A 27,494-nucleotide genomic window follows, 5' to 3' on the forward strand; every position below is an offset into this window, starting at 1 on the left:
TGGCACTCGAGGATGCATTGCTGAGTAATGGTTGGGCACAGCCAGCTGCTTCTCACCCCGATACCAGTAGTGTGGGTCCCCATTCCCAGCTCAGAATGGACAGCAAAAGCGTCCCTCCTCCTGCAGCGCTTCATAGGGTGCTCACTGGTTTTGGCACTGCCCCACCTCTCCCAGCGTTTGGATGCAGCCTCAAGTTTCACCCTTTGCTACTTAAAAAGCCACAAGGGAATTTTCCAGCTGACACCCCTCTCTTTGCCTCTCAGTTTGTGCTGCGAAGCATTTAAGCGAGGCTAACATTAAGCATGTGCTCCCATTAACTCTCCATTTAAATGCTTTGCTGAATGGGGGCCAACATGCCAGAACATCACCCATTTGGTCTGGGCACATGGGCAGGGTTTTTATGTTATTGAAGTCCTGCCAATTAAATCAGGTCACTCCAATCTCTCCTCTTCTCCCTCACTGGCTCTGGCGCGTGTGTGCGCGGCTGTTCTCCATCCCTGAGCTCCAGGCAAATGCACGCATGAGATGGTGATTCAATGGCCACTGTCACCCCTGGGGCACGTGGCATCTGCGGGGCTCTGACATCAGATGGAAAAAGCATTTTGGGGGGAGTATTGCTGGCAAGAAAACAAAAGCTGAGGCTGCTCTGGTTTGCACCCGGAATCCTGCCTTGGTTGGAGCCCACATCTGTGCCTACATCAGCAGGGGGGTTGGAACTGGATGAGTTTTGAGGTCCATACTATGGTTCTGTAGGGGTACGATTCTGTGATTAACCCCAGCTCTCTCTGTCTGACCACAGTCAGCCTTCTGGACTCAACCTCCAGGCTTCTGCACCCCAAATTTGACTTTTTATAATTCCACTGAAATTAGGATTGGATCATGGGTTAAAGAAGGGGAAATTTTGGCTTGATTGAAATCCTGCCCTACAGCAGCTCTTGGGTTGTGATAGATCTGCCATACTCAGACTTCTATTGGCAGTTAGGGATTATTTCTTCCAATTAATGTGAAAGAATGCCAGAATGGGCAGCGGGTCCTACCTGGGGATGTGGCCACCACCCAATTGGAGGAGATATTCAACAAAGCACATAGAGGCATCCGTAGTGTCACTACGGGCAGCATGGGGAGAGGATTAGTGCCAGGAACCAGGCTGTGGAAGGGAAGAAACCCTTTGAGAAGATCACCCTCCCCACTACTCTCCCAGCACAGTGCCAGGAATCTCTGTGCGAGGAACCCCAACTCTGTGACCCCCCTGTCATTGTCCCCATGTTGCCCCCACAGGAGGCACTGTGGATGCCGTGGGGTGCAAGCGAGCAGCTCCACCTTCATGGGAGCTGTTGGGGAGCATTGCCTTGTGGGGGTGCCAGGGGTGGCTGTCCCCATGTCACCAGCCCATGGATGGGCGCGTGGTGTGATGGTGCTCACCAGAGCTGCAGGAGTTAAGGCAGCAGGAGCTGGTTCGGGTGGGTGGCACGTCGTGGCGACAAGGCTCGAGTGAGGAGGAGGAGGACGGGGAAAGGGAGGGGAGAAGAAAGGAGGAGGAAGAGGAGGAGGAGGAGGAGGAGGGGGCAGCAGCGGCTGCAGCGCGAGGGGAGGATGGATTTCTCTCCTCGCTGCCTCCGGATCAGGCGCTGAGAGAGAGCACAGAGGCAGCGTGCAGGGGTGGGCTGTTGTCCTCCCCTCCCCGGAGGACTGGAGAGCTCTTTGATGGGTCCAACGCACCCCCAGCCTTTGTCTGCCCGCACCCGATGAGCGGCGGCCGCAGCGGATGCTCACGGTGATGGGAGACAGGAGGAGACCCCAGTGGTGAGTAGGGCTTCAGCCGTATTATCTCTGTTGGGTGTGCTTGGGGCTTCTGCTGTTTGTTTGGGGTTTTACCCTTTCCTCTCTTTCTGATCTCTGGTATGAATGATGTGTTAAAAAAATGAGCGGAGAAGCAGATGACAATAGGAAGTGCACACAGCATCTGCTGAGTGGTCTAGGAGGGGGCAAGGAGCACAACGGGTGTTCCAGGGAAAGGTTTCACTCGGAAGTGATGGGGGAGCCTGGATTGCCAGTCCTACCCTCAAACCCTCTCTGGGATCGGGCTGATTCTTGCCTGGGCACTGATGGGGTGACTGTGACGATCCCTATGGCGATGCAGTGGGGTTGCATTGGTGTCACTGAGACCGAAATGTGAAACCCATCCAGCACTGCACAGGGTTGCCAGCAGGATGTGATCCCGCCAGGAGCAGCACTTTCAAGCATTAACCCCTCTGTGCCCGAGCCCTGGAGAAAGCGTCAAAGTTAGGGCATAAAGAAGAGACTCTATCAAATCCAGCAGCCTGGTCCTGTGCTCTCCCTCCTTCCTTCCCAACCAGCTTTTACCCACCGGTGCCAGGCACAACCCTGCTGAGAGTGCAGCAAGGCAAAAAGAGTGGGGAAAGCAAACTGGGAGCCCTGGGCAGTGGGTGTGCAGCCTATGGGCAGCAGGGTGCTGGGGGTGCACAGCCCCACACTGCAAGGATGGCCCCTGGGGAAGGTAAGAGGCTTTGGGTTGCTCTGCAGGAGAAGCTCATGGGGTCATTTTAATGCTCTCTCTGCTGGTTTTGTATTGATTTTACCACTTCTTAGCTCCCATTCTCCATGCAAACACTGCTGTGTACAAGAAAAGCAGCCCCTCCTGTGGCTGTAGGGTGCTGCCAGCCCAGGGAGCAATGGGGATCCTGGGGTCTGTGTGCATTAAGAGCCCCTTGGCTACATACAGACCCTGCCCATCTCACCTCCCCCCCCCTACCATGTTGCTGTGCAACTGCTGAGCCAGGACCCGGCCCCTGCTGCTGTTTGGAGGACAAGCAGCCCTGATGCTGCAGCCTGCATGCAGGTAGAGCCTGTAGCAAAGCTGGGAAGCAAACATTGCTTGCCTTAATTCTTTGTAGCTGCAGGGTGAATGCAAGTTCCATGCAGCGTTGACTGCTCCCTGTTGTGGGACTTCTTGAGCCCATCAGTCACTGGGGGTCAGGTTTGGGACATGGGACACCACAAACCAGCTGCTGTCCTCCTCGTTATGGCAGGAGACCCCCATCCCTCCAATCCAGCCTCATTGCAGTGGGCAGAGCTCTCCTTGCGCTGGTGCAGAGCCGGCTTGTCATCCCCTTGGTGTTGGCATCAGGGGCTGTGCAGAGGAGAGATGAGAGCAGAACTCAGTGCCACATTCTGCTCCTCTGCCATTTTAAGCTCCTTCCGTTGAGTGGGACCTTTTCTTTTTTTATTTTCTGCAACATGAAATGAGAAATTCAGTGTCAGCTGCTGGGGCTGAGCTGTGGAAACACTCATAACAGGGCATGCTGACCCCTCTGGGGCTGAGAGCTCTGTGATCCTAAATTTCTGCCTAGGGGAGGGATGGGACATGTAGGGAGGTCCTGAGCACGGGCCAGCACGTGGCAGATTTCCTGAAGAGCTGCCAGCATGGCATTGACCCCTGGCAGCTCCTTCTCAGCTTGGTATGATGGGGATATATTCTTGACTTTGGCTCTCCTGGCCATGAAATGGGGAAATGTCTGCAGCGTGAGCAGCAGCTCCCAGCCCAGCCCTGGGCAGAGTCACAAGGAACGGGATTACTTACTGGGAATGCGTTGGGAAGAGAGAAAACATCACAATTCAATGAGTCCAAAACTTGTTCCTATGAAGGGAGTTGGTCTCCTTGGGCTCAGGGTTGCATGTAGGGGTTGGGCTTTGTTTGCTGATGCTCATTGACCACCAGACGTACCATGCCCCAGACAATCCCTGCATTCTGTGGGGATCCAGGTTCCCCCTATTCCACACTGACCCCGCACCCAGTCAGCATCCAGCACCCAAGCAGTGACACAGAGGTTCAGTGGTTGACAGCAGAGTATTCTGTGATGAAGAAATTTATAGAGGGCTTGTAAGAGGTTGTTCCAATGGGTGGGTTTAGGAAGGGAGTAAATGGCTGAGAAAATCACTCCGGTCACGGCTGGGAGCAGCGGGGGCTCAGCAGGGGGTTGGCAGCCCCCAGCCCTGTTTCTGTGTGCTGTATGGGGGGGTGTGGGCTGCAGGGTCCCTCAGTGCAAGGAGTGGGGTCCCAGTGATGCCCCCATCCCACGAGAGAGGGGGGTGATGGATCCTCAGAGCAGCCTCCCCCAGACATCTCATGTCATGTTCTCCACGAGCTGTTTGCAAACAGTAGGAACGACGCCCCGGCTCTGTTGTGGAGTGCAATACCAAATAACAAAGAAATAGGGGAAAATCGGGATCCGTTCCCAGACCGTTCACAAAGGGCTTAATTGGGATGTAGCGGTGCCTTATAGCCTGCTGCTGGCTCTCTGGGTGCTTTTCACCCAGACGGGCAGAAGAGACGAACTTAGTCCTTAAATCACTCATGATAAATTATTCACCATCCTTACTCAGAATGAATACCAGCTTCCCCCTCCAGCAGCTTATAAACGCGCCCATATTTTCTGACCCCTCCAGGCCCCAGAGCTGCCCGCTGGATTTAAAAGCCCATCCCAGGCACTATTATAAAACCATATTTTGTGGCATTTATCACTGGCCATAAAGCAGCCTCTCCAGCATCAAACTTGATGTGCGGGGTCAGGGTCTCCCCACGCCATCCTCCCATTGCCCATAGCTGAGCAGAGCCTCATCTCCAGCTTCATACTGGGAAACCTGCTTTGCACGAAGCCGCCGTGCTCCTCAGCAATTGCTTTGAATGTAAAAGCTTTCATCAGTGCCGAGTTTGCAATCAGCATGAAGGGGATTTTGCATTTTAACCAACCTTTCCCAACAGGAGAACTAATCCCAGCTTAGTTTGGGGGTAGAAAACACAGGGAAACCCCACTCATCCCAGCAGGGGTGTGTGGGTGAAGAGCATCAATGTGGAAAAAACAGAGAAAGCGATGCTGGCACCTGGGAAGAGAACAAGAATTCTTCTTTTCTCTTTATGGAACGTTACAAAATGAAGCAATTTTTTTTTTTGCGCCGGAATGCGCCTTTTAATTGGGTGCCCATCGCTCTTTCAGAGTATGATAATTCAATTTAATTCAAAGGTTCAGCCTTTCAAAATGTGGTTTGGAAACGTGGAACCAGAGCTGCTTGTTTGACTTGAAGAGTCCAGCTGGGTTCAGGCATTGCTCTGAGAGCTCTGCGGCGTCTGATCCGAATTTGGATGGCTGCAGTTGATCCAGAGCTGCATTTTCCAGCGAATGCTTTTAGAAACATTGGAGAAAATTTGCTAATTCCCATTCCTGAGGCAGTTTTCCTCCCTTCTATGTGCTGAGGGCTGGGCAGCCGGGCTTCCCAGGGCTGGATTTGTGCAGCATCATATGGGTCACATTGCTCCATTGGTCCGGAGTCAGGTCAGACCTTCCCACAGCCGCGGTGCAGCAGCAGGATCTGACCCTGCATTGAGCACTGGGAAGGAGCAGCAGTTAGGGCTGGCTCCATGTCACACTGCACTGAAGAGCTCCGAGCCACAGAGCAGCCCAGCGTCACATTTTGCTTTATTTTATGTCTTCCCAAGTGCTGAATGGGGACGGAGAACGGAAGAAACGTACAGTCAAAGCCGTTTTCCTTTGGGAAACTGCAGTGCTTAGAAGGGAAATGGGTGATGGATGCTAAGGCATCACCCAGCAGCACTGCATTCCCCACTGCGCTGCTCCATCTGCCCTGCCCAGGGCTTGGGGCCAACCTTGGTTCTCCTGGTGTCCTTGATGCAAACGGTCTCCTTGGGCAGCGCCGGTCATAATGGGATTATGGAGCTAAATGAGTTGAAAAACCCCAGCAGGGAGGGGGAGAAGTTTGCAGTGAGAGGCTCCAAGCAACTCCTGTCCACCCAGAAGTGTCCTCCCTTCGCTCTGCTTTGTGGGACATCTTGTTGCATCTTGCTGCTAAGGCACCTGTGGCACTTAGGGGAAGGGAATGGGGTTTTGATGCCGTGGCACCCAGAGGGTTGTGCTGCAATCCTGGTTGAGATGCTGTGGGTGAAGGGAGAGAGCAGGAAAGGGAAGCAGGGGGGAAACAGAATGGGGAGAGGTTGCGTTTTGCTAAAGCATTTATCAAAAGATGCAATGGAAAAGGAGCTGTGTGGGAGGCTCAGCACCACGGGGCTGTGCCAGGTGAGAGAAATGGCCCAGCAGCTCTGCATGGATGGGAAGACCCCATGATCCCCATCCCATTGGGATGATCCCTGTGGTCTTCACTGATGGCAAAGCCTCTCTGCACCCCAGGTGGGGCTCAACACCCCCAAACCAAATAGGAACAATGCCACAGCACAGAGCTTTTCCTCCATCCCCGCCCTAGGAAGGGGTGAAGCATCCCCAAAAGCCATGCATGGCAGTTGCTATGGCAACCCTACATTTTTCTTGTGATTCCTAATGACTTATTGGCATTTGCAGTAATCTACGGTTTGGGTGGTTTTTTTTCTTTGACTGCTGGATGTTGCTTTGCCTCTCCTCGGCCTCAAAGAACGGATTTATCCCACGGGGTGCTCAGCAGGGATGGGGCTGGGGATGCTGCCCTGGTGTTGTCAGCACAGCTTCACAGAGTAGAAAAAGCTGGAGCCCTTTGCACAAGGCAGGTGCTGAAGCACAGCTTCTTTTTTCCCCAAAGGAGAGCACAGACATATTGGGGATGGAGAGGGACTGCTCCTGCAAGGCATAGATGCAGCAGAAAGCAGAGAAATGAGAGGGGCCCCATGCAAACCCCAAAACCACCGCAGGGTCAGACAGTGCTCTGAGGTGCGAAACTCAGCTTGGAGAGAGAAATCAATGCTTTCTTGTTTTCAACCCATGCATAACACCAAAAATCAACGCCTTGCCCAGGTTCACTGGGGGCAGCTTAGGCACAATTTGCCATTGCAGTTTGTGGGGATGGAGCAGGACCTGAGGTCAGCGTGGGGTTTTCAGTGCAGCTCTGAGCTCTCCTGCGCAGCTCCTTCATAGCACAGCCCTGCCTGCTGTTAGTGCTGCACGTTGCATCTGGTGGATGAGCAGAGAGCAGGAAAGATTCTGCCAGCAGCACTGGGAGCAGCTCAGCATCCAACCTGCAGTGCCACCCTTGTGCTCCTTATGGCTGTTGTGTCCTAATGAGCTGCTGAAACATCGCCTGCGACCCTCAGGTCAGCAAAGGCAGACAGCTGCCCTCCTGCCCCTGTGCAGCATTCCCTGCCTGCAGCACTACTGCTTAGCTGAAGAAATACTGTCTCCAGCAACAGGCATCTCTGGAGAAATAACAGCAGACGTCCCATCGTGGCTTAGATTTTAATTACGCTCAGGAATTCCTTCCCTTTTTAAAGCTGTGTTTAATAAACTCTTCTTCCCCACCTGCTGAAGAAAGCGTAAAGAGCTGAGGTTTATCCATCTGAAGGGATCGACATCAAAATGCTGCAGTGAGAGCACTTCAGCCTAAAGCATCCCCTGGGCTGGGATCAGAGGGCAGTGCGTGAACCCAATGCTCAGCTGCCCGGAGCTGCTGTCCCAGCACTTGTAATGGGAGGTGAGACCTTATCCCAGTGCCACGTTGACATGGATGTGTGTTCCCCAGGTGACAGTCTCCTCGCAGCAGTTTGGATTTGCTGCCAGCCACGTGGGCAGCAGAGCTCAAAAGGCTTTTTGACATTGCCCGGAGCATCCCTGCTCTAAGGATGCTGCCATGGCCTCGCTGTGGGCAGGAAGGGGGGATGGTTACAGCCACGCTCCTATTGATCCTTCTGTTTCCATGCTGCTCAGCTGGGAAGAGTCCCCCCGGGTGATGCAACTGTGCTTGCCTGGATGGAGTCACCCCAAGCAGACCTGTGCTGGCCATAGGGTCAGGATGCCTATGGGATGGGGACAGAGCCTTGTGCTGAGTGGGTTGGGGACTCAGGATGACCAGGAGCAGCACGGAGCAATGGATGCTTTCCCATGGATTTCATATCTTTGGAGAGGAGGTTTCAAGCAGCTTGCATGCTGCAGCTCCAGGCGTGCTGCTTGCTTGGTTGATTAGAGAGATGTAGGAATAAATGGAAGAGATGTGAGCATCCCTCTCCAGTCTCAGCTCCTGTGCCATGCTGCCTTGATTTTTCACAAAGACTCAGTGTCCAGAGCTTCAGAGCTGTCTGCATCATTCAGTCAGGCTCACCAGGGCTGAAAATCTTGCTCCCTGTTCCCTCTGCAGGCTGTGCTTCATCCCACCCCGACCATCTGTGGGCTTTTCTGTATCTGCAGCATGCAACAGAGGGCAATGGTATATCAAGGAAACATACACCATCATTTCCTGACATGCACCTGTCTCTCCAGCACTCACATCGCTGCAAGGCACACGCACACACTTGTGAGTGTTATGAGCTGCTATTGCTGTCATGTTGGTGCAGCTCATTAGGTGTGTACAGCATAGGAATGATCATGTCCCAGTGCCTGGCTGCTGGCAGTGCTCCATGCTCTGTGCCCCAGGCTGCTGGCATTGCAGGAGCTGTCTGAGAGCCAAAGAAAAGTGAGCAAATGAGACCCTTATTCCAGGGAGAGGAGCTGCAGTCTGCTTTAGGAATTGCAGGTGAGAAAAGGAGGAGGAGAGGGAAAAGCAGCCCTTCTAATGTGGGATTGCAGCAGGTTGCAAAGGACTCAGATGCACATTGCAAGGGTCCCAGCTTCAGATTGCAGAGGTTCAGGCTGCAGGTTGCAAAAGGACCTGGTTGCAGGTTGCAAAAGGACCTGGTTGCAGGTTGCAAGGGTCCCAGCTTCAGATTGCAACAGTGCAGGCTGCAGGTTTCAAAGGATCCAACTGCAGGTTGCAAAGGACCTGGTTGCAGGTTGCAAAAGGTACTGGCCCATGGATGAGCCTGCAGCACGCCCAGCCCCAGCTCTGCAGGGATCCAGCTCCCACGCAGCAGCGTCGAAGCCGAGATCCTGCCAGCAACCTGCGGGGTGGGAGAAGGCAGAAGCTGGAGGTCTCCGTTTCCGTTGAAATCTGGCACCTTCCCCCTCTCTGGCAGCCTCGTTAGAAGCTATAATTACACCCGAGTGCTCACAACACCCTTTCCCAAGCACCCCGGGGATTAAAAAAATCTAAATTCCAGCAGGATGCTCTGAAGGGTTGGGTTTGATTGACAGGAGCTCGGCTGACACCAGGAGCAGCAATGGCTGCAGCACCCCTAGCACCAGAAGGAAGGGTGGGCAGGGACAGACATCACAAGCAAAGCCATTCTGTCACCCAGCAGTGAGGACGGCAGTGCTGCCATTGAGGAGATGGCAAGCGATGGGTTGAGACCCTTCCAATGGGTGAAACCCATGGAGCTGGCTGCATGTTATAAAGGACCAGGCTGCAGGATGCGAGGGGCCGGGCTGCAAGCTGCACTAAATTCAGCCACTGTGCAGCTGCTCGGGGTGGGTTGAAGCAGGGATTGGGGTCTGCAGCCCCCCAGCAGTACAGCACACATCTCCTGGCTGTGGTGCCCACAGGAGCTCCACGCCTCCAGCAGGTTTCAGAGCCAGCCCACCTGGGATTGCAAACAATTAATTTCCCCAATCTGCACAACGATCAGCTTCTGAGGTGAACAATTAGCCGGGCACAAATTGTAATTGTCATCTCGGTTCTGATTTTAATTTGGCCTAATGAAGGCTAAGTGATGCCGTCTCGCTCCTTCTCCCACAGCCCCACCACTTCAGGGCTCGGTGGGGATGGGGTGGGCCAGGACCACAGCCATGCCCATGGTGGGGAGTGCAGGGGAATACATTCATTTTTTATTGCAGGCCACTTGTTTGCAGACATCAAAGCCAGAGAAAGCCGTGTTTAGGGGAATTGGCTGCCCGTGTCCATACGTTTTGCTTTGTCACAGTCTGTTATCCTCTCCGCTTGCCCTTTGAAGCAGGGGGTTGTCATTTAATTTGAAACATCACACCATTATTTCCCCATTCTGATTTTACCTCGCTGTCGCCAAACATCTCCGGCCGTGCCTCCCTCCTTCCCCCTCCATCCCCAAATCCCCCTGGCATCATCATCATCCTCTGCACCTTGCAGAGCTGGCGATGTTTCCTAAGGAATCCATCGTCCCATTGAATCACCTTTCATTTGAATAGCTGATTTAGATGGAAGGAGGTGGTGGCTGCACCCCTCATACTGGGAGATCCCATTTTTGGGAGCTGCATGGGGCCCCCTGTGGAGGAGTGGCAGGTGAAATTGTCTGAACCTCAATGCTCCTCCTCCATTGTGGTGGAGGCTGAGCCTCCCGGGGTGCAGCTCTCGAACAACACCAATTAAAACCGTGGGGGGAACAAGATGGTGTCTGGCAGTCATTGCTCAAACTGACCGGTAGCTTTGCTTTAAGGGGAAATATGTTTTGTGTCCTGCTAGGTTTTCAGACTTTAAAACTTGGTGGGTGACATCTGAAACCATAAAAGCAGCCTTTCAATAACTAAACTAATCCAGGTTGTAAAATAGATGCTTCAAGTTGCCATAGATTGAAATACTCGAGGTGCAGTTCCGTGCAAACATGCGTATGGGCAGATCTTGGTGAAGGAAAGGCTTAAGCTCAGTGATTCTCGTGGCTTCAAAAGCTGCAGGAGCGATGTCACAGCCAGAGATGTTATTTGTGAGATCATGGGACTCTTTGAGAAACCTGGAAACCTGCTCTAGACTGGATATTATGAAGAATCTCTCCATGCAGATGGTGCTCAAGCATTGCAATGGGCTGCCCAGGGAAGTGCTGGAGTCCCTGAGCCCAGAGGTGTGTAAGAGATGTGTGGACATGGTGTTAACAGATGTGGGTAGGGATAGACTCAATAAGTCGCACTTACAGTTGGATGCAACGATCCCCAAAGTGTTTTCCAACCTCAATGATTCCGTGGTTCTGTGACAGCAGCTGCTTGTAGAGCTCCTCCAAAGCCAGAACCCGTGCACCCTATGCTGGGATCCTACACCACCACAGCACACAGCAGCCCCAGTGCCTGTTCCTGGCAAAAGCAGGGAGATGTGGGCCCTTGCCTGGGGTTGTAACCATCAGCTCAGCCCCATGCAGCAATTTGGGTGGCCGTAGTTTTCCCCTATTTGACCAAATCAGCTCTGCTCCACGTCTCAGTGTCACCTCGCTGCTCCCGCTGTCACCGTGCTGACAAGTGGCAGTGACACAGCACAGCAATCAGCTAACGACGGGGGCTCGTTAGGGCCAGGAGGACCCCGTTAGAGCTGTGTGCTTAATTGGGCAGGAGCTCAGGGCTGGAGGGTGCAGGGCGATGCTGAGCATCGCTGCTCCGCTGCAGGTCAGAGCTGTGGCAGTTGGGTTCTGTGCTCATTACCATTTTCTCCTGCTATCCATACACATGCCTACATCCAGCGTCAGGTTGGGTTTTTTTCACGCTCCTTTCAAACCATTAATGACACATCCCAAGGTTCCTCCCAGAGCAGCCCCTCTCCTCCTTCCTCTGTGACTCGAATGGATGAGTATCACCGCGGAGCTCAGTCATGCGAAGAGCATTTTCTGGGGCTTTTAGGAAAACAATATTTTGTCAGTTCCTCCAAGGACAGAGAGTTATCTCGAGCTGCTCCATCTCCTCCCTACACTCCCAGCCACGCAAGCACAGAGAGGCTGCAGCTTCACCCACCCTAAGGGCATGCACCCATTTGGGATGTGCGCCCATTTGGAGGCAAGCCCCCACGACCCCACTCTTGCTTTCTGCAATGCAAAAGAGCCCCTTGCAATGCAGCCCCCCATTCCAGCTGGGCAAGGTGCAGGGCTGCAGCTCCCCATCTCCTGCAGGGAGCTCCCCCAGCAGCCAAGCACTGCTGAACTGTGCCACGCACCTCATTGTCTCGCTGCCAAGCTGGGAAGCCTTAAACAGGCGGGATGAAGGCGGCAAATGTTTTCCATTTTCCCTTCCTGTTCCTATCGGGTGCTTTTATTATTATTATTATTTTATTTTAGATCCCCTTTGAATGACAGCTCTATCAAAACAGCTCATTTGGAAATGTCAGGTCCATTCTTGATAAGTCATCAGTCACGGTGATTGGTGCTGACAGACGCCCTGCAACGGTGCTGTGCTATCTAATATACTGCGCTGCAGTCTTTTGTAATATCACATTATTTTATTTATTCAGCATGGCATGAAATCTCTCCTTTAGGAAATGGGAAAAGGGAAAAAAAAAAAGTTAACCCTTCCGGTGATGCTTCCTTCTCCTGGATAGCCCACGTGGGAAGTGGCAGACATCAGGCTGTAGCATGGCACAGCTGGTCCAGTGTCACCATTTGGGGCTGTTTTGGGGGGCACTGGCCATCCTTGTTCAGCCCCATGGAGCTGCTGTGTGGTCCTATGGGTGCAGGGGGTGCTTCTCTCCTGCACCCCCTGATCTGCAGCAAGGAGCCTTTGTTTGCTCTCATTAAAGCCTCTGCAAAGTGGCCAACATGCAAAATATTCTTTTTATTAGCTAGAATTGACGGGGCTGTCTGGGACTGGCATCTGCTCCACTTTCAAGGCCAGGGCTCTGCCAAGCAGCCAGTGCTTGTCTCAGTGCTCTGTGTCTCAGTGCTCAATTCCTCGTGCACTCAGCATCCATTCAGAGCAGCTCCTCCCAAAACCCAGGAATGGAACAAGCCATGGTGTCACTCATGGGCATGCAACACCCTGCAGAAAACACCCTAAAAACAGAGCAGGGCAGAGATCTGAGAGAGCCTTCACCCCTCCTTCGGTGCTGTGGCCAAGAGTCAGAGCTCTCCTTGATTTGCCACCTTTGGGGATTTCTGCTTTTTCAGGGTCCCCCCCTTCCCTACCACTTTCTCTCCTTTCCATCCTCTTGTCTACCCCATAGCCAGAAAGCTGGAGCACAAAATGCTGTGGGCAGATTGCAGGCTGAGAGCATTAAACCTTTGCTTTCTCCCCCCATGAAAATGCTGCTCCTTCCTCCTCCTCCTCCTCCTCCTCCTCCTCTTCCGATCCCCAGTGCCCTATGGCCCCGTATGGCAGCAGTGGTGTCTGTCAGCCACCAGAAAATGGCAGCAAATGGCAGGAAAAGGGCTCTGCTAATGGCACAGGTGACACAAGCACGCTGTTCACCAGCATAGAGGCTGCATTGCTGCATCCCACCGCTGTCCAGCTCCATGCTGGGGGGCTGCGGGGTTTGGAAGCAAGGAAAGGTGTTGGAGATGGGCTCAGAGGAATACATCAATGCCCCCCAATTTGCTGTGAGCCAATTTGGTGCACATTGGCACAGCTCTCCCCCCACCAGCCTTGGACAGCAGGTCCGTAGTGAGCTCATTAGGAGAGAGCTGGGGGTGATTTCCAGGCAGTTCAATAACTGAGCAGCACAGTGGGCAGGAGGAGCCACGTGGCTCATTGCAGCACCGGGGCTGTTTGTCTGCCAGGCAATAGCAGGGAGCAGGCATTGCCTGCAGCACAGCTCCCTGGTGCTGCACGGTTCACCCCATCGCTGTACACAGAGTTTTGGGGAAGAAAATCTTAATTTCTGTCTCCAAACCTGGCAAAATGGAGCTAAACCTCACGAGCAAGATTCTGGTGCAAAAACAGAGCTGCATGCTGGCAAGGGCATGGTGCAGGGACTGAAGGGCACAGCAGCATCCCCACAAGGCATGTCCCCAAGGCTGGGGGTCCCACACGGGGTCCTAAGCAAAAGAACTGCAGGGAGGTGAATGGACTCTGTGCTGAGCTCCACTGATAGCAGATAACATTTTCTAAAGCCTGCGGGTGATGAAGGAGCCAAATGGCATTTGGAACCCTGCACGAGGCTCTCAGAGGCTTTTAGGCAGTGAAGAGCTCTAAATTAGCTATTGCCACTCAGGAAGAAGATTGGGGAGATAGCATTCTGGAAACAGAGACAGTGCAGCAACAGTTGGAAAGGGCAAACAGCAAGCTGGAGGATGAGCACAGCAGCAGAGCGGAGTCGGTGGTAGAAGGATGGGAAGCAGCCACCATCCCATCCCATCCCATCCCATCCCATCCCATCCCATCCCATCCCATCCCATCCCATCCCATCCCATCCCATCCCATCCCATCCCACCCCATCCCATCCCATCCCATCCCACCCCATCTCATCCCATCCCATCCCATCCCATCCCATCCCATCCCATCCCATCCCATCCCATCCCATCCCATCCCATCCCATCCCATCCCATCCCACCCCATCCCATCCCATCCCATCCCACCCCATCTCATCCCATCCCATCCCATCCCATCCCATCCCATCCCATCCCATCCCATCCCATCCCATCCCATCCAATCCCATCCCATCCCACCCCATCTCATCCCATCCCATCCCATCCCATCCCATCCCATCCCATCCCATCCCATCCCATCCCATCCCATCCCATCCCATCCCATCCCAACCCCACTCTCCCACTGCCATCCCGTGGTATTGGGGATGCTCTGGGTTTGGGCTGTTTGCAATGGGAGAGTGAGGAGGAAGGGGACAGCGCTGCAGTGGCCACACACAGCTGAGCCCTGCTGCAGCCCGGAGATGTGCCAGTCGTGTGAGCAGCATCCAAAAACGCACCGAGACACTGCCCAATGCAGCACGGGGTCTGTTGAGGACACCAATATTTCAAAGTAAGGAACGATTCAGCCACAAGCTGAGCCTGAGAGTCCATCTTCCCAGCAATCCAGCCGAGAGATCAGCCAGCTCTTCCAGTTTGCTTTTGAAAGACATTTACAAATACACACATAACCCTGAGACCAACCCTGAAACCAGGCAGCCCCAGGGCTCCTGGTGGTGTTATCTCAATGAAACAGCCTCAGGGCTTCCCATAGCAGGAGGATGGGACAGGACCACTCCGGGCCAGCACAGAAGCCAGGGACACTTGTGGGTCCAGAGCCTGAAAGTAAAAGATGAGAAAGAGTAGCCTCGTTTCCCAACCTTCCTCATTAAAAACCACCCAAAGCACTGCTGGGGTTGGGGGGAGGAGGGAGCAGCTGTCTGATAAGGGTGTGAGCACGGCTGCTGCCCGCCGGCTGCGGGTGGATGGGACTGATAGGAGATACAGCAGTGGAGCTGTTTGCTTTGCACGCTCCCTGGCAGAATTTTATCTGCTGGCTTCTTCCTGGATGAGCAGAACCAACGTTATCTCCCTCCCTGCCAGGAGAGCTGCAGGACGAGGCCCTCAGGCAGCAAGCAAAGTCCCTGAGTCTGCTTGCACAAAACCAAGGAAAGAAACACTCAGAGCAGCAGCCCAGCATTTGTAGGGCTCTGCTCCCTGCCTTGTGCAAATGCTTTTAGGGGGTAACAGCTCAGCACAGAGCATGGCTTTGCCCCATCCGTGCCTTTGCTGGTTGCAAGGATCCACGTAGGATTTCCCATCCTCTACTCCGTGCTGTTTATTTGCTTTGAAGCTGCAGAAGGTCCGGGGCAGGAGCATCCCTCCAACCATGCAGTAAGGGCGCAGAGCTGCATAATGCCCCCGAATTTAATAAAAACGCCTCGAACAGGCAAAGTTTTTCCTTTGCCAGCTGCTTAATTAAATTGCCTAATGCTGTTTGCGATCACAGCACAAACTCCTGTGTTTAAAGACCACAGCGTTGCCATGGCACTCACCCGGCGGATGGTGCGGGGCTGTGACAAAGCATACAGATGAGAAAAAGCAGTGCTGGGGAGTTGCCACGTTACCGGAGGGATTGGGTAGATTTGTAGTTATTTATTTATTGGTTTATTTTCTGACGTGGCAGCAAACTCCCTGCTGAGGTCTGGGTCGGTTGCTTTGTGTTGAATGGAGAGGCTGCTTTTCCACCTTGGGGTACTGATGCTGCAACCCAGCTGTGCTGCTGAACCAGGCTTGCAGCAGGAGGGCCGGGGAGGCATTCAGCTTCCAGAAACACTGAGCGTTGCTGTGCCATTGCTTTGTACGCAAGGTTTGTATGGACACAACAGACTGCAAACCCGGAGGGTTTTGCTGCGCTCCCAACTTGAAGCTGAGATGGAGGCTGAGCATCACTGATCCACAATGCTACGTGTGCATGGTGAAGCTTCTCATGTGGGAGAAAAGCAGAACTCACATCCAGCAAAGGTTCTGCTGAGGTCTCCAGCCACAGCCATGCGTGGTGCTGAGCCCCAGAGCTCCATCTCATCTTCTTTTCACCTCCCCACATCCCATCTGCACCAATGGAGGTACCGCTGCCCATCGCTGTTGGAGGGCTGGAAGGAAATCAGAGCTGGTTGGAGCATTGGCTGCAAGTGGGGAGGGGAGAATCCTTGAGTCGTAGAATAATCATAGAGTTATTAAGGTTGGAAAGGAAAACTAAGATCACCACGTCCAACCATCAGCCCAACACCACTAGGCTGTATGCCTCAAATCACAGGTTGGGATTGAAAAGGACCTCTATAGACCATCATGTCCCACTCCCCAAAACAAACAGGGGCACCCACAGCTCCGTCATTTCCCACCCCACCTCACCACAATCAGCTCCAGATTTAACACGTCAGGTATTGTATGTTAAACAGGGGATCATTAAAAACATTCATTAGAGATTAACAGCTATCTAGTAGATACCGCCAGCATTGTCGAAGTGGCTGATCCAGAATGCTGCAGCTCAGAGATCCCTTGGGATGCACTTAGCACATTGTAGCCCATGGTTGATCCTATGCTCCACGCCATCACACAGCCCACAGCGATGCTCCAGCACTGACATTTCACTTCCAGAGCCACGGAGGGCTGTTAACATGGTGATGCTGTCCATATCCCCAACCACACCACAGCGATGGGCCATCACAGCAAAGCCCTGCAGAATGAAATGCTGCAGACAAAGAGGGAGAGAGGAGCATTTCAGATCACGGCAGGGGGCCTTACTTCCAAGTTTTGTAAGTAGTCGATACAGAACCCTTTAACTCGCTGCTGGTTTTCTCATTAACACAACCTGTGAGGTTTGAGCAGTGCAGATGTGACTTCAGCACAGGGATAAACATCACTGAGTGCCACGACCCCGAGCTGAAGGAGGGGTGAAGCTCTGCCAAAAATCCCTTCTGTGGGCGTGCACACAGGAGAGATGCACACATGGGTCTGATATCAGCATCTCAGTGCACAGAGAGGATCCTGCTGGGCTGGAGCAAGTGTGTGCATCTCAGGCTGCAAAGCCCTGCAGAGCTGTGTGTTCCCACCCTCCTGCTCCCTGTACACAAAGGTTGGATCCCCCTTGGGCTCCTCCAGGGCATCATGCCCTGGAAAAGAGCAAAAAGGCATTGGGGAGGGACAGGTCCTCCAGCATCTGGCTGCCACTTCTCATCTGGCACCATATTGATGGGGATGCAGAGGCTCACAGCTGCCTGAGCACAGCAAAATGGGAAAGCTGTGACAGCCACACTCAGATTCGGTAAAGCTGTCATTCAGAAAAGAGGAGGGTTTGGAAGGAGCTCACAGCATGCTCAGGGCAGTGCTGTGCACCCAGGGTGGTTGAGATGGCTGCTAAGCCTTGGGGACATCACCTGGGGACACCACTGCAGGATTGATGCTGCTTGCAGAGAAGATCCACTGCTCAACCTCTGCCTTTCCCCAGACATCACTCCACCAGGGTGACAGAGGCTCTCCTCCATCACCTCCCGCCTCATTGCACACCCTGGGGACCATCAGCCCCTCTCACTGCTGCTAAGGGAGCAGGGAGGGAGCCAGCTCAGCTGCAGCCATCCATCTCCCACAGCCAGGCTGCTCCGTGGCAGCAGGGGAGAGGCAGCAGCGACCAAAGCTCTTTCCATGCAGTGATTTATCTCCTGGCTTCATCCAGCAAACTTGCTGATGAAAAGACTCTTCCCTTCTCTGTGCCTCATCAATTCTCATTCTCGTTGCTTTTCTATTTTGTGCTGCTTTTTTTTTTTTTTTTTCTTCCCTCTGGGCTTCTGCTGCCTCTTCATGCAATGCTGTGTGCACAGCATCAGCCCTCCCTGATCCATTTGGGGAACATGTCCAACAGAACCAGAAACCCAAGCAGAAAATTATGGTTTTCTGTAAATTTGGGTCCTTTTGCTATACAACCACCCAGGCCATTGGAGCATCACCTCACACACAGGGCTTTCCATAGCCAGCCCTAGGAAAGAGCACTTTTCTGGGCTCTTCTTCACAACCATGAGGAAATATTATATATACAGATATATATTCTTCCATATTATTTCTTCTTAAGGAAAAAAAATTCTTTGGTATTTTAATGGCTGGAGAGATTGAAAGCCACAGGAGTGTCCGTGCATTTAAAAAGAAAGCTGAGGGTCCATCAGAAGCAGCAGAAATCAATACCACCTTCCCCTCCTTTAATGCAGGAGGTGCTTTAAAGGCAGTGCCCCCACAGCAGGCGGTGCAGGGATCGATTCTGGCACCAGGTTTGGTTGAGTCGATGCCGAACAAAGTTTGTTTGGAAGCCCTTTATAGGGAGAACAAGGGGGTGATACAAAGGGGTTCACCCAGCAGGGATGGGGTTAATGGGCTTCACTATTCTTCCAGGAGCCTCCAATGAGTTCAGCGACTCCTGGTCCTGTTAATTAGATCCTAGCAGTGCTTTAAGTGCTGAGGTGCACGGTTGGGGTTGGATGGTTGGTCCCAGTCCCTCCTCTGATTTCCAGAGGGCAGCTGGGGTGGGATTCCCCAGGCCAGAGCAATGGAGGACTAAAGAGGATGAGATGGGCACGAGAGGTCCATGGGCTGCTGGTTGCCCTGTACAGAGCAACCATGAGCCAACATCCAAACCTCTTGGGCTGGGAGGGGAGAGGTGATGCTGCTGATACAAAGCAGGTGAAGTGGATGTCTTAGTATGTCTTGGGGCTGATGCTGGGGTTTTGCCTCTCCAGTCCATGCCATGCGTGCAAGGTCTCCCCTAACGCAACTCCTTGTCTGCCCTCTTTCAGGAATGATCTTGAGGAGCAACCAGGAAAATGCAGCAGAGTGCCAAAATGAACCCACTGGGGAGGAAGAGGAGGCGAAGCTCTGATTAAAGGACTGGCCCCACTCAGGGGGTGATGTGCCCTCAGCTGGGGGAGTCAGGCAGGGCAGTGGGGGCTGATTGCTCCGAGGGCTTCACTTGGGGCATCTCCTCCTGCAGACCCCGTCCCCACCACGGTCACCTCATGCTCTGCTCTTGTTGCACCCCCTGAGCTTTCCCTGACCGAAGGAACCTGGTCCCACCACCCAAAAATGAGAGGTTTCCAGGGCAGCTCGCTGCTGCTCTGCGTAGTGGCTGCTGCTGCCATCCCCATCGTACCCTGGAAGGTGAAATGCCCTCTGCAGTGCGTGTGCCAGATCAGACCCTGGTACACCCCACGCTCTGCGTACCGGGAGGCTGCCACCGTGGACTGCAATGATTTGTTCATCACTGCCGTGCCCGAGGATCTGCCAGCGGGGACGCACACATTGCTTCTGCAAAGCAACAACATCGCCAGGCTGGAGCAGAGCGAGCTGGACTATCTCAGAAACCTCACAGAGCTGGACCTGTCGCAGAACAGCTTCTCTAACGTTTGGGATTTTGGCTTGAAGAGCATGCCGCAGCTGCTCAGCCTTCACCTGGAGGAGAACCGGCTGACCGAGCTGCCCGACAGCAGCTTCCCAGGGTTGAGCAGCCTGCAGGAGCTCTACTTGAACCACAATCAGCTGCGTAGGATTGCGCCCCGTGCCTTCGCCGGCCTCGGCAGCCTCCTGCGCCTGCACCTCAACTCCAACCTCCTGCAGATGGTGGACAGCCGCTGGTTCCAGATGCTGCCCAGCCTGGAGATTCTCATGATCGGAGGCAACAGGGTGGATGCTATCTTGGATATGAATTTCAGGCCCCTATCAAACCTTCGCAGCTTGGTGTTGGCTGGGATGAACCTGCGGGAGATCTCGGACTTCGCGCTGGAGGGGCTGCGCAGCCTGGAGAGCCTCTCTTTCTATGACAACAAGCTGGTGACCGTCCCCAAACGGGCGCTGCAGCGAGTGCCCAGCCTCAAGTTCCTGGATCTGAACAAAAACCCATTGCAGAGGGTCAGGCAGAGTGACTTCACCAACATGCTGCATCTCAAGGAGCTGGGGCTCAACAACATGGAGGAGCTGGTGTCCATTGACAAGTTCGCCTTGATCAACCTCCCCGAACTGACCAAGCTGGACGTCACCAACAACCCCAAGCTGTCCTTCATCCACCCCAACGCCTTCCACCACCTTCCCCAAATGGAAACCCTCATGCTCAACAACAACGCCCTAAGTGCCTTGCATAAGCAGACGGTCGAGTCCCTGCCCAACCTGCAGGAGATCAGCATCCACAGCAACCCCATCCGCTGCGACTGCGTCATCCGTTGGGTCAACAGCACCGAGACCCGCATCCGCTTCATCGAGCCGCAGTCCACGCTGTGTGCTGAGCCCCCCGACCTCAAAAGGAGGCACATTCGGGACGTCCCCTTCCGAGAGATGACGGATCGGTGTCTGCCTCTCATCTCCACCCAGAGCTTTCCCTCCCGTCTGGAAGTGATGGATGGTGACAACATCTCCTTGCATTGTCGGGCGATGGCAGAGCCGGATCCGGAGATCTACTGGGTCACCCCCTCGGGGGTGAAGTTAATCCCCTATGCACATGATGGACACTACAAGGTGCACCCCGAGGGGACTCTGGAGATCATGGGGATCTCAGCACAGGAGGCTGGACTCTACACCTGCGTGGCCCACAACTTGCTGGGGGCAGACACCAAGAGCATCACCGTGCTGGTCAACAGCTCCTTCCCACATAGCGAGGCCAGCTTGGAGCTGGTGGTGCTGGACATCCAGCCCTACCACATCCTGCTCACTTGGAAACCGCACCTCAACGCCGTCTCCTCCAACCTCACCTGGTCCAGCTTCCTGCTCAGCTCCAGCTTGGACACAACCAACGTCGCTCGCATCCCGCTGGGGACCCACGCGTACAACATCACCCGGCTCCACCAGGACACGGAGTACTGGGCTTGCCTCCACGTGGCCTTTGTAGACTTGCAGGCCAAGGTGGCATGTGTCAACGCCAGGACTAAAGAGGCCACCCGCCACCACCGCTTCCTCGGGGACAGGCAGTGCCTCCTGACTCTGCTGGCCCTCAGCATCCTGCTGCTGGCCACCGGCCTGGTGGCTCGCTGTGGTTTTGGGGACGAGCCCAGGAGGGCTGGTGATGCACAATGGGATGCAGGGGCCATGCGAGTGGTTTACCCCCGTCTCGCCCAGCATTGGGCTCAGGGGCCACGCAGCGGGCAGCTCCTGGCTGTGGAGGTGCAGGCAGCACCCCTGGACTCCTGAAGGCTGTCACATTGGTTGGGTTGGGTGGGAGCGGGGTGGGGAGAGGGAGGGAGAAACTATTTTTTACCAAAAAAAAAAAAGAAAAAAGAAAAAAAGAAAAAAAATCAGGCAAAACAGAACAAAAAGTGAAGACATGGTGTAATATCACGGACTTGGCTAAGAGACAAAGCAGCGTGGGGATGTTGAGGAGCAAAGCTTGGCAGCAGGGCTTGCAGAGCTCTACACAGTCTGGATCTGCGTGTAGGTCCTACAAGCAGCCCTGGGACAGCTGGGATGGTTGAAGAGCCATAGGAATGGGCAGCAGGTCACCCCTTCCCACAGCCCTGGCAGCTCCATGGTTGGACAGTCCTTGCTTTGGAAATACAAAAAAAAAAAAAAAAAAAAAAAAAAAGCCTTTCCCTTTAGGATACGTTTTCCTTTGTTTGTTTCTTGTTTTTTTTCTTGAGTAATCAGCCACAAACCCACCCCCTGCTCCTTCCCACTGCTCCCTCCTTTGCTCGCTGCCATCCCCCAGAGCGAAGCAGAGGGGATGGATGGCAGCCACATGGGGCAAACAGAGCAGAAGTGGCAGCAGTGACGCATCTCTTAATGGGCATCCCTGTAGGGCTGTCTGATTGCAACCCCAGATCCTGCAAGTGCAATCTCATGGCTGTTTTGTAAACTTCGGAGGGTAACGTTACAGAAAGAGAAAGGGGGGGGAGGGGGGAGGAAGGATATTCTTGCTTTTCTTTTTCTTTTTTTCTTCTAAATTTCTGTATGTACTGCAGCAAGAGGGCTTTATGGTAACAAACCTTCCTTCAGATGCAGGAAGGAATGGGATCCAGGACAGTTCAGCCCCCGCACCGCTGTACAATGTGGAAGGTGAAGGGAAAGGAAGGCATAGAATCTGCTCTGCTGCTTTCTCTGACAATCAAAGTCACAAATGAATGGGGTCTATTGCACTGCGCAGTTCAGCTGAACGGCTGCTACAACCCACGGAAAGAGTTGCTGAGAAATAAGTGATGCTGCAAACCAGAGATTGAAATGCAATTAATTCAGCTGGGGCAGGGTACAGCTCCCTTCTTCCATAGTGAGATCCTAAACCCCTCACCTCCAAAAGAAGCTGTTTTTAAACCATTTATACCCCCTATCCATAGACCAGACTGCAGGCAGCAGCTGGAGAGCACCATCAGTACCTCATCAACTATTCATTGCTGATGATGTTTATTATCACTGTGCTGTGTCAGGTGAAACCATTCCCTGTCCCCATGCTGGAGCCCATGCAGCACTGTGAGGCAGCACCCCACAGCCCTCAGTGCACAGCTCAATCTCAGCATCCTGCACCAACCCAGCGATAAATTTCCCTCTGCAATTTTTTGTGCCATTTCCAGCTCCTGATCGGGGGCATCAGGCCAGAAATGAGCTTTTCAGGGTGAATTATAGTGGCTGCAAAGTGTTATAGGGCTCGTGGATCCTCCTCTGCTCCCAGGCTGAGCCTGCAGTGGAAAGCAGGAGGGCTTTTCAATCTGCCACCGAAGTTAAAGCAGATCCAGGGCTGGATTCTCATTTCTCCACGTCTCATTTCTGCTTCTTCTGCCCTCCATCCCTCCTCCTCCTCTTTTTCAGTGCAAGCAGCATCATGGATCCCATATGCAAGAGAACTTCTGGCAAAGCCAACTGAGAACACAGCATGCCAGGCTCTATTTTAAGCTCCTAATAAAACAAGTTTCTAAAGAGGCCCTTCTTTCATGCAGCCCCACAGCATCGCCCTGCACTCAGCACCCATTGCTGGGCAGCCCCAGCACCCACATCTCCATCCTTTGGCTCCCAGAGAAGCGCAATGGGCGCATCATTATGGGTTCATTAGGGAATCAAAGCAGGCCTCTCCTCCAGCACTTCCTCCAGAATGATTTGAATTAAAACGTCCAACCTCCCTGGGAAATGTCAGCAGTGTTATCCATATGCATGATGCCATTAGGATGAAGCAGGTGCAGCTCAAAAAACCTTCAGGAAGACCTGCCTGTCAATCTCCATGGTGAGCACCTCTCCCTGCTCTGCTGCAATGCTCTGAAGATGGGGAAAAAGAAAGAGAGCTGCTCAGCCCTTTGCATACTGCAGCTCCAGCTTCCTACCTGAGCCAAGCATTGAGGAAATGGGTTCAGTTGAGCTCAGGTGGGCAATGAGGTGCCCATCAATCACACTGATGGAGAGCAGCTGGGGCAGATGGCAGTCTGCTTTGAGCCAGGCAGGCACTGACCTCCTTGGTGTTGGGAGGGGGTGCTTTGCAATTAGCTGCTTTGCTTCGTTTCCAATCCCTGCTATGTGTTTTGGGATGCTTCCCCCTTGCACTGGGGTGCTCAGGGCTCACCTCCTGCTTTGGGGGGTCACCAAAGGAGCAAAAGTTTGGGGACACAGTGCTGCTTTGTCACACCATGGATGCTGGTGAGCCAAGGGTCTGTGGAGCCATCCTGGAGCCGTGTTGAATCCTAATGAGGAGCAGGGAGGGGGAATTGAGTTTGGGTTTGCATGGGGCTCCTGCTAATAAGAAATGGATGCTGATAGGGAACAAGGAGCTGGAGCACAGCTGGGAGGAGCAGGCAGAGAGCCATAGGGAGAGCAGCATGTGAGGGTTTGGAAGGGCAAAGGCACAGCAACAGGGGGCTGAGAGCCCCATCCCTTGCAGATAGCTGCTTTGCACCACAAGGAGCCACACTGAGAGCAGCAGGGGAAAAAACAACAGCAAAACCTGCTTGGAGATGCATGGGGGTGGCTGCCCCATCACTCAGACCCATAGAAAACCTACAGGGAGCTGCTGGTTTCCAGCATGAATGCCAGAGGGCTTTGGTCTTTACCAACCCTTTGTACACCTCACGCAGCATCTTGTAAATCTTTAATTACAAGAAAATTGCAACCTTAACAGCAAACACACAAACGGAGCTGATAAATATTTAAAATTGCCACCGTGCCAGATCTGAGGGGGATTAAGGAAAGATATATTGGAGTGACAGTTATTAAACACTAAATCCCAGCAAATGTTACCGAGTGGATAAATAATGCAGCGCAGTGACAGCCGGCTGCGGGCGAGGGGGGAACATCTGCTATGGGGGGAGAGGCTGTGGTGCATCCCAAAATCCTGGTGTGTCTGTGGGGGGGGAGGGATGATGAGGAGCAGCCTTCTGCCTTTCCTGCTTGGAAACATAATTCTGAGTGCTGCTCAGCAGCTGAGAAAGAGCCTGAAGAGGATGGTGGCAGCAGCTTGCATGGAAATGCTGGGTTTTCCTTCTGGAAATTTGGGGGTTTTCTCCTTCCATGCAAAGCAGCTGTGTGAGCACAGCTGGGCTGGAGGAGCACGGATTCTGTGCTCTCCATCCTCACTGTTCTCCCAGCTGCCCCCCCTTCCATCCCCAACCTTGCTGTCAGCTTTGAGGTCACTGCTCGATCTCCGTTATTAAATTCCCAGCCAGCATTAAAGATTTACGACTTCACGAAAGGTAACTAGCAAAAAGTTAATTATTCCTAGTAGTCCAGGCTTCTCTCTGGCAGAGGGAGGATGCTCGGAGCGTGAATTACCCCAGCAACCTTCCCAATAAAATATTGATCGAAAAAAGTTGGTTCATTATAAATATTACAGCAGTGATGAGGCTTTGCCATGAGCAGCATCGTCCCAGCGCAGCGACACGGATGCTCTGTGCTGGATTAGGGCTGCCCCATGGATGCCAATGCCCACCTGGTAAATCTTTAATTGAAATTGAAGGGAACTGTGAGTCTCACTGGTATGGAGAGAATAGTAAATATTTAACAGGGGAATCGCACAGCTTTAAGGGAAAGTGGGGAGAAGAGTGATAAGTGGCACCTATAGGACGTTATATCTGGATAGAGCAGCCAAGGAGATGAATTAAACCCCCCCCATCAGCAGGGCAGGCCTCAGACCCAAACTGGGAGCTTGCAGCTGTTGGATGGATAGGACCCAAAGCATCAGAGAACAATGGGAACTCAATGCACATGCAGAATCCAGGCACAGAAGGACGGATGAGCATTCCCACTGTGATGTGCACAGTCATGCAGTCACCAACTCCCTGCACAGGGTTAACAGCTGAGGATGTGCTGCCCACCTAAAGAATGGGCCACGCTCCTTGTCCTCTATGCTAGCATGGCTGATTGATGGCACAGTGCTCATAGGCAGTGTTTTAAGCCATGTCCAGGGTTATTTTTTTGTTTCTTTATGGTTTAAAGGCCTGTCTACATTTTATTTCCAGGTAGGAGGAGAAAATATAGTTTTCCAAGCAAGGGTCAGAGATAAGAGTGCTTGCTCTGTCAGGATGAAGCAAGTGCTGCTTTATGCCAAATGAGAGCAACAGCTGGAGCTGGAAGGGCTGTCAGTGTGGGTTACAATCCTCTGCTAATGGCAATAATGAGACTATTGTAGCAAGTTAACTCGCTTGCTCTTGTATTCTTCTTCGTGGTATTGATTTTAAAGAGAACACCGTTTCCAAACAAAATAATAATACCTGGCACTTGTAAAGCTGCTCCCACGCTCGCAGCAATATGCAAACATTTATGTGCCATTTAAAGCATCCCACTAAATCACTCCGGTAAATGTCCTTCCTGATTTACTGCTGGGTGCACAGAGGATACTGCAGTGCCAGGGTGGTTTAATGCAGACTTTGCCACTACTCCAGAGCCAGGTGACTCTTTGTCCAGTGTGCTGCTCTACCACATAGATTACATTCCAGAGGGCTTTTGTTCAGAGGGTTCCCTGATGCTGACAGCTGGGTCACTGACACTGCCCCCAAACCACTGCTTTCCTATAAAAGATGAGTTAGAAAGCAGTACAATGAAGCTGAAGGACTTCAGAGAGCAGCAACCAAGCAGGAGTAGCAGCTACATGGCATGCTGCTGTAAAAACAAAGCCTTCATTTTCTGCTAAGCTACACAACAGTGCCTCTTCCCCATCGAACCACATCCCACTTGCACCTATGAGGATGAAATGCCAGCTGCACTGCTGTTTCCCATAGGAGATGAATGGCCACCTCACTTCAGCACACACCCCACCAGCCCTCCCTGCTAAGCTGAACTCTGAGGTGAGCAATTCCATCTTGTTCCAATACGTTTAGTTAGAAATGGGAGGATTTGTTCAGCCTGCCAAACTGCAGGATGGACACAGATGCTCTGTAGCAGCCTCCTTCCCTACCCCAGCCTGGTGGAAACATCTGGCCAGCTGCACACATACAGGAAGGCTCCCAGAGGAGCGATGCAATCGTTCCTTCTCAGGGAGGGCTTCTCTTGCACAGAGTGCACAAAGCAGCACTGGATCACCTCGTTCACCTGGGACCTGCAGAAGGAAGGGAATTGCTTCAGAAGCTGATGAGTGTTTTAATGTTCTGCTCCATGGGATCTGCTTCATGCAGCTCCTGTGCTTTGGAGCATGTTGGGACTGGTTGGTTTTGCTGGCAGGGTGCAGAGTAAGGTTACATTGAGAGAAGACAGCAGGGGCAGAGCCAAGAACTTCCCTGCAGGCTTCAAGATTGGCAGGGGTTACCAGCAAACCTAATTACTGCTTCAATGGCTGCTACAGGGCAGAATAGGAACGGCTGCTGGGTGCAAACCAGCTGCCTGCCAACAGGTGATCCTGGACTCCAACCTTCCCCAAAGCTCAGAGAAATACAGCCAGGAGCAAGCAGGAGGCTGCACAGGAGCCACACAGCCACCTCTGCCTCCTGCCAGCAGGTATCCTTGTGTCAGGGATGGGGGAGCCAGCTCTCCTTTCTCCTATTCTGATGCCACAGGTGGAGTTTTATTGTTTTCCTACAATGCAGTCAAGATGCTTATTATGAAGCAGCATCTCCTCCTTGGCAAGCAGCTGGTGATCAATCACTGCAGGGTGCACGTGGTGCTACTTTCCAACACAAAAGAGCAGAGCGTGTTCATCTGTCTTCCTCCTGATTACGTGCAGCCTGCTGGTCTCCAACCAGCCCCATAAACCAAGAGGAGACTAAGGAAAGCTGAATCCTAACCGCAGGACTCCCACCCCCCAACGCAACCTATTTATGCCAGCATTAAAGGTTCGGTGTGCGCAGCCCAGAGGCGAGGAACTGAGCGCTGCAAGGAAGCTGCCAGCATCCTGCTCCACCAGCAGCAGCGGGCGGGTGCCCTCTAGTGAGCTGCATGGCCTGGGTGCTGCACGGAGGGGTGGCAGTGGGACTGGGGAGCTGCTCCAGCCTCCTAAACCACATGGCGAGTACTTCCACAGGTAGACTAAGCCAGCCCCAAGCTACCAGCCCTGCAGACAAATCCTTGCAGTATAACCTCCCCTCCACCTGCAGCCTGGGAAGGGCTGGGAGGTCTCTGCCTC

At 53.2% G+C, this 27,494-nt stretch overlaps 1 protein-coding gene and 2 long non-coding RNA genes across 4 annotated transcripts; 1 reads left to right on the plus strand and 2 right to left on the minus strand.

The window, feature by feature from the left end:
- Nucleotides 1–1,520: 1,520 nt before the first annotated feature.
- On the plus strand, nucleotides 1,521–21,529 carry LRRN2 (leucine rich repeat neuronal 2). Its single transcript, XM_090124651.1, has 2 exons — nucleotides 1,521–1,803; nucleotides 18,787–21,529. The coding sequence occupies exon 2, from the start codon at nucleotides 19,073–19,075 to the stop codon at nucleotides 21,161–21,163; it is 2,091 nt and encodes a 696-aa protein (XP_089980777.1). The 5' UTR covers nucleotides 1,521–1,803; nucleotides 18,787–19,072; the 3' UTR covers nucleotides 21,164–21,529.
- Nucleotides 12,029–14,555, minus strand: LOC149915055 (uncharacterized). Its single transcript, XR_016459898.1, has 2 exons — nucleotides 14,467–14,555; nucleotides 12,029–12,598 (listed from the first exon to the last, which is right to left on the minus strand). It is a non-coding gene; the product is annotated as an uncharacterized LOC149915055 (long non-coding RNA).
- On the minus strand, nucleotides 14,594–27,477 carry LOC149915056 (uncharacterized). Of its 2 annotated transcripts, none has more exons than XR_016459896.1 (4): nucleotides 26,373–27,477; nucleotides 16,454–16,697; nucleotides 15,960–16,098; nucleotides 14,594–14,785 (listed from the first exon to the last, which is right to left on the minus strand). It is a non-coding gene; the product is annotated as an uncharacterized LOC149915056 (long non-coding RNA). The 2 variants fall into 2 exon arrangements; XR_016459895.1 differs by having other exon boundaries at nucleotides 26,334–27,477.
- Nucleotides 27,478–27,494: the final 17 nt, after the last annotated feature.

The sequence above is a fragment of the Phasianus colchicus genome, chromosome 25, assembly GCF_987193195.1.
Source record: "Phasianus colchicus chromosome 25, bPhaCol1.hap1.1, whole genome shotgun sequence".
Classification (NCBI taxonomy): Eukaryota; Metazoa; Chordata; class Aves; order Galliformes; family Phasianidae; genus Phasianus; species Phasianus colchicus.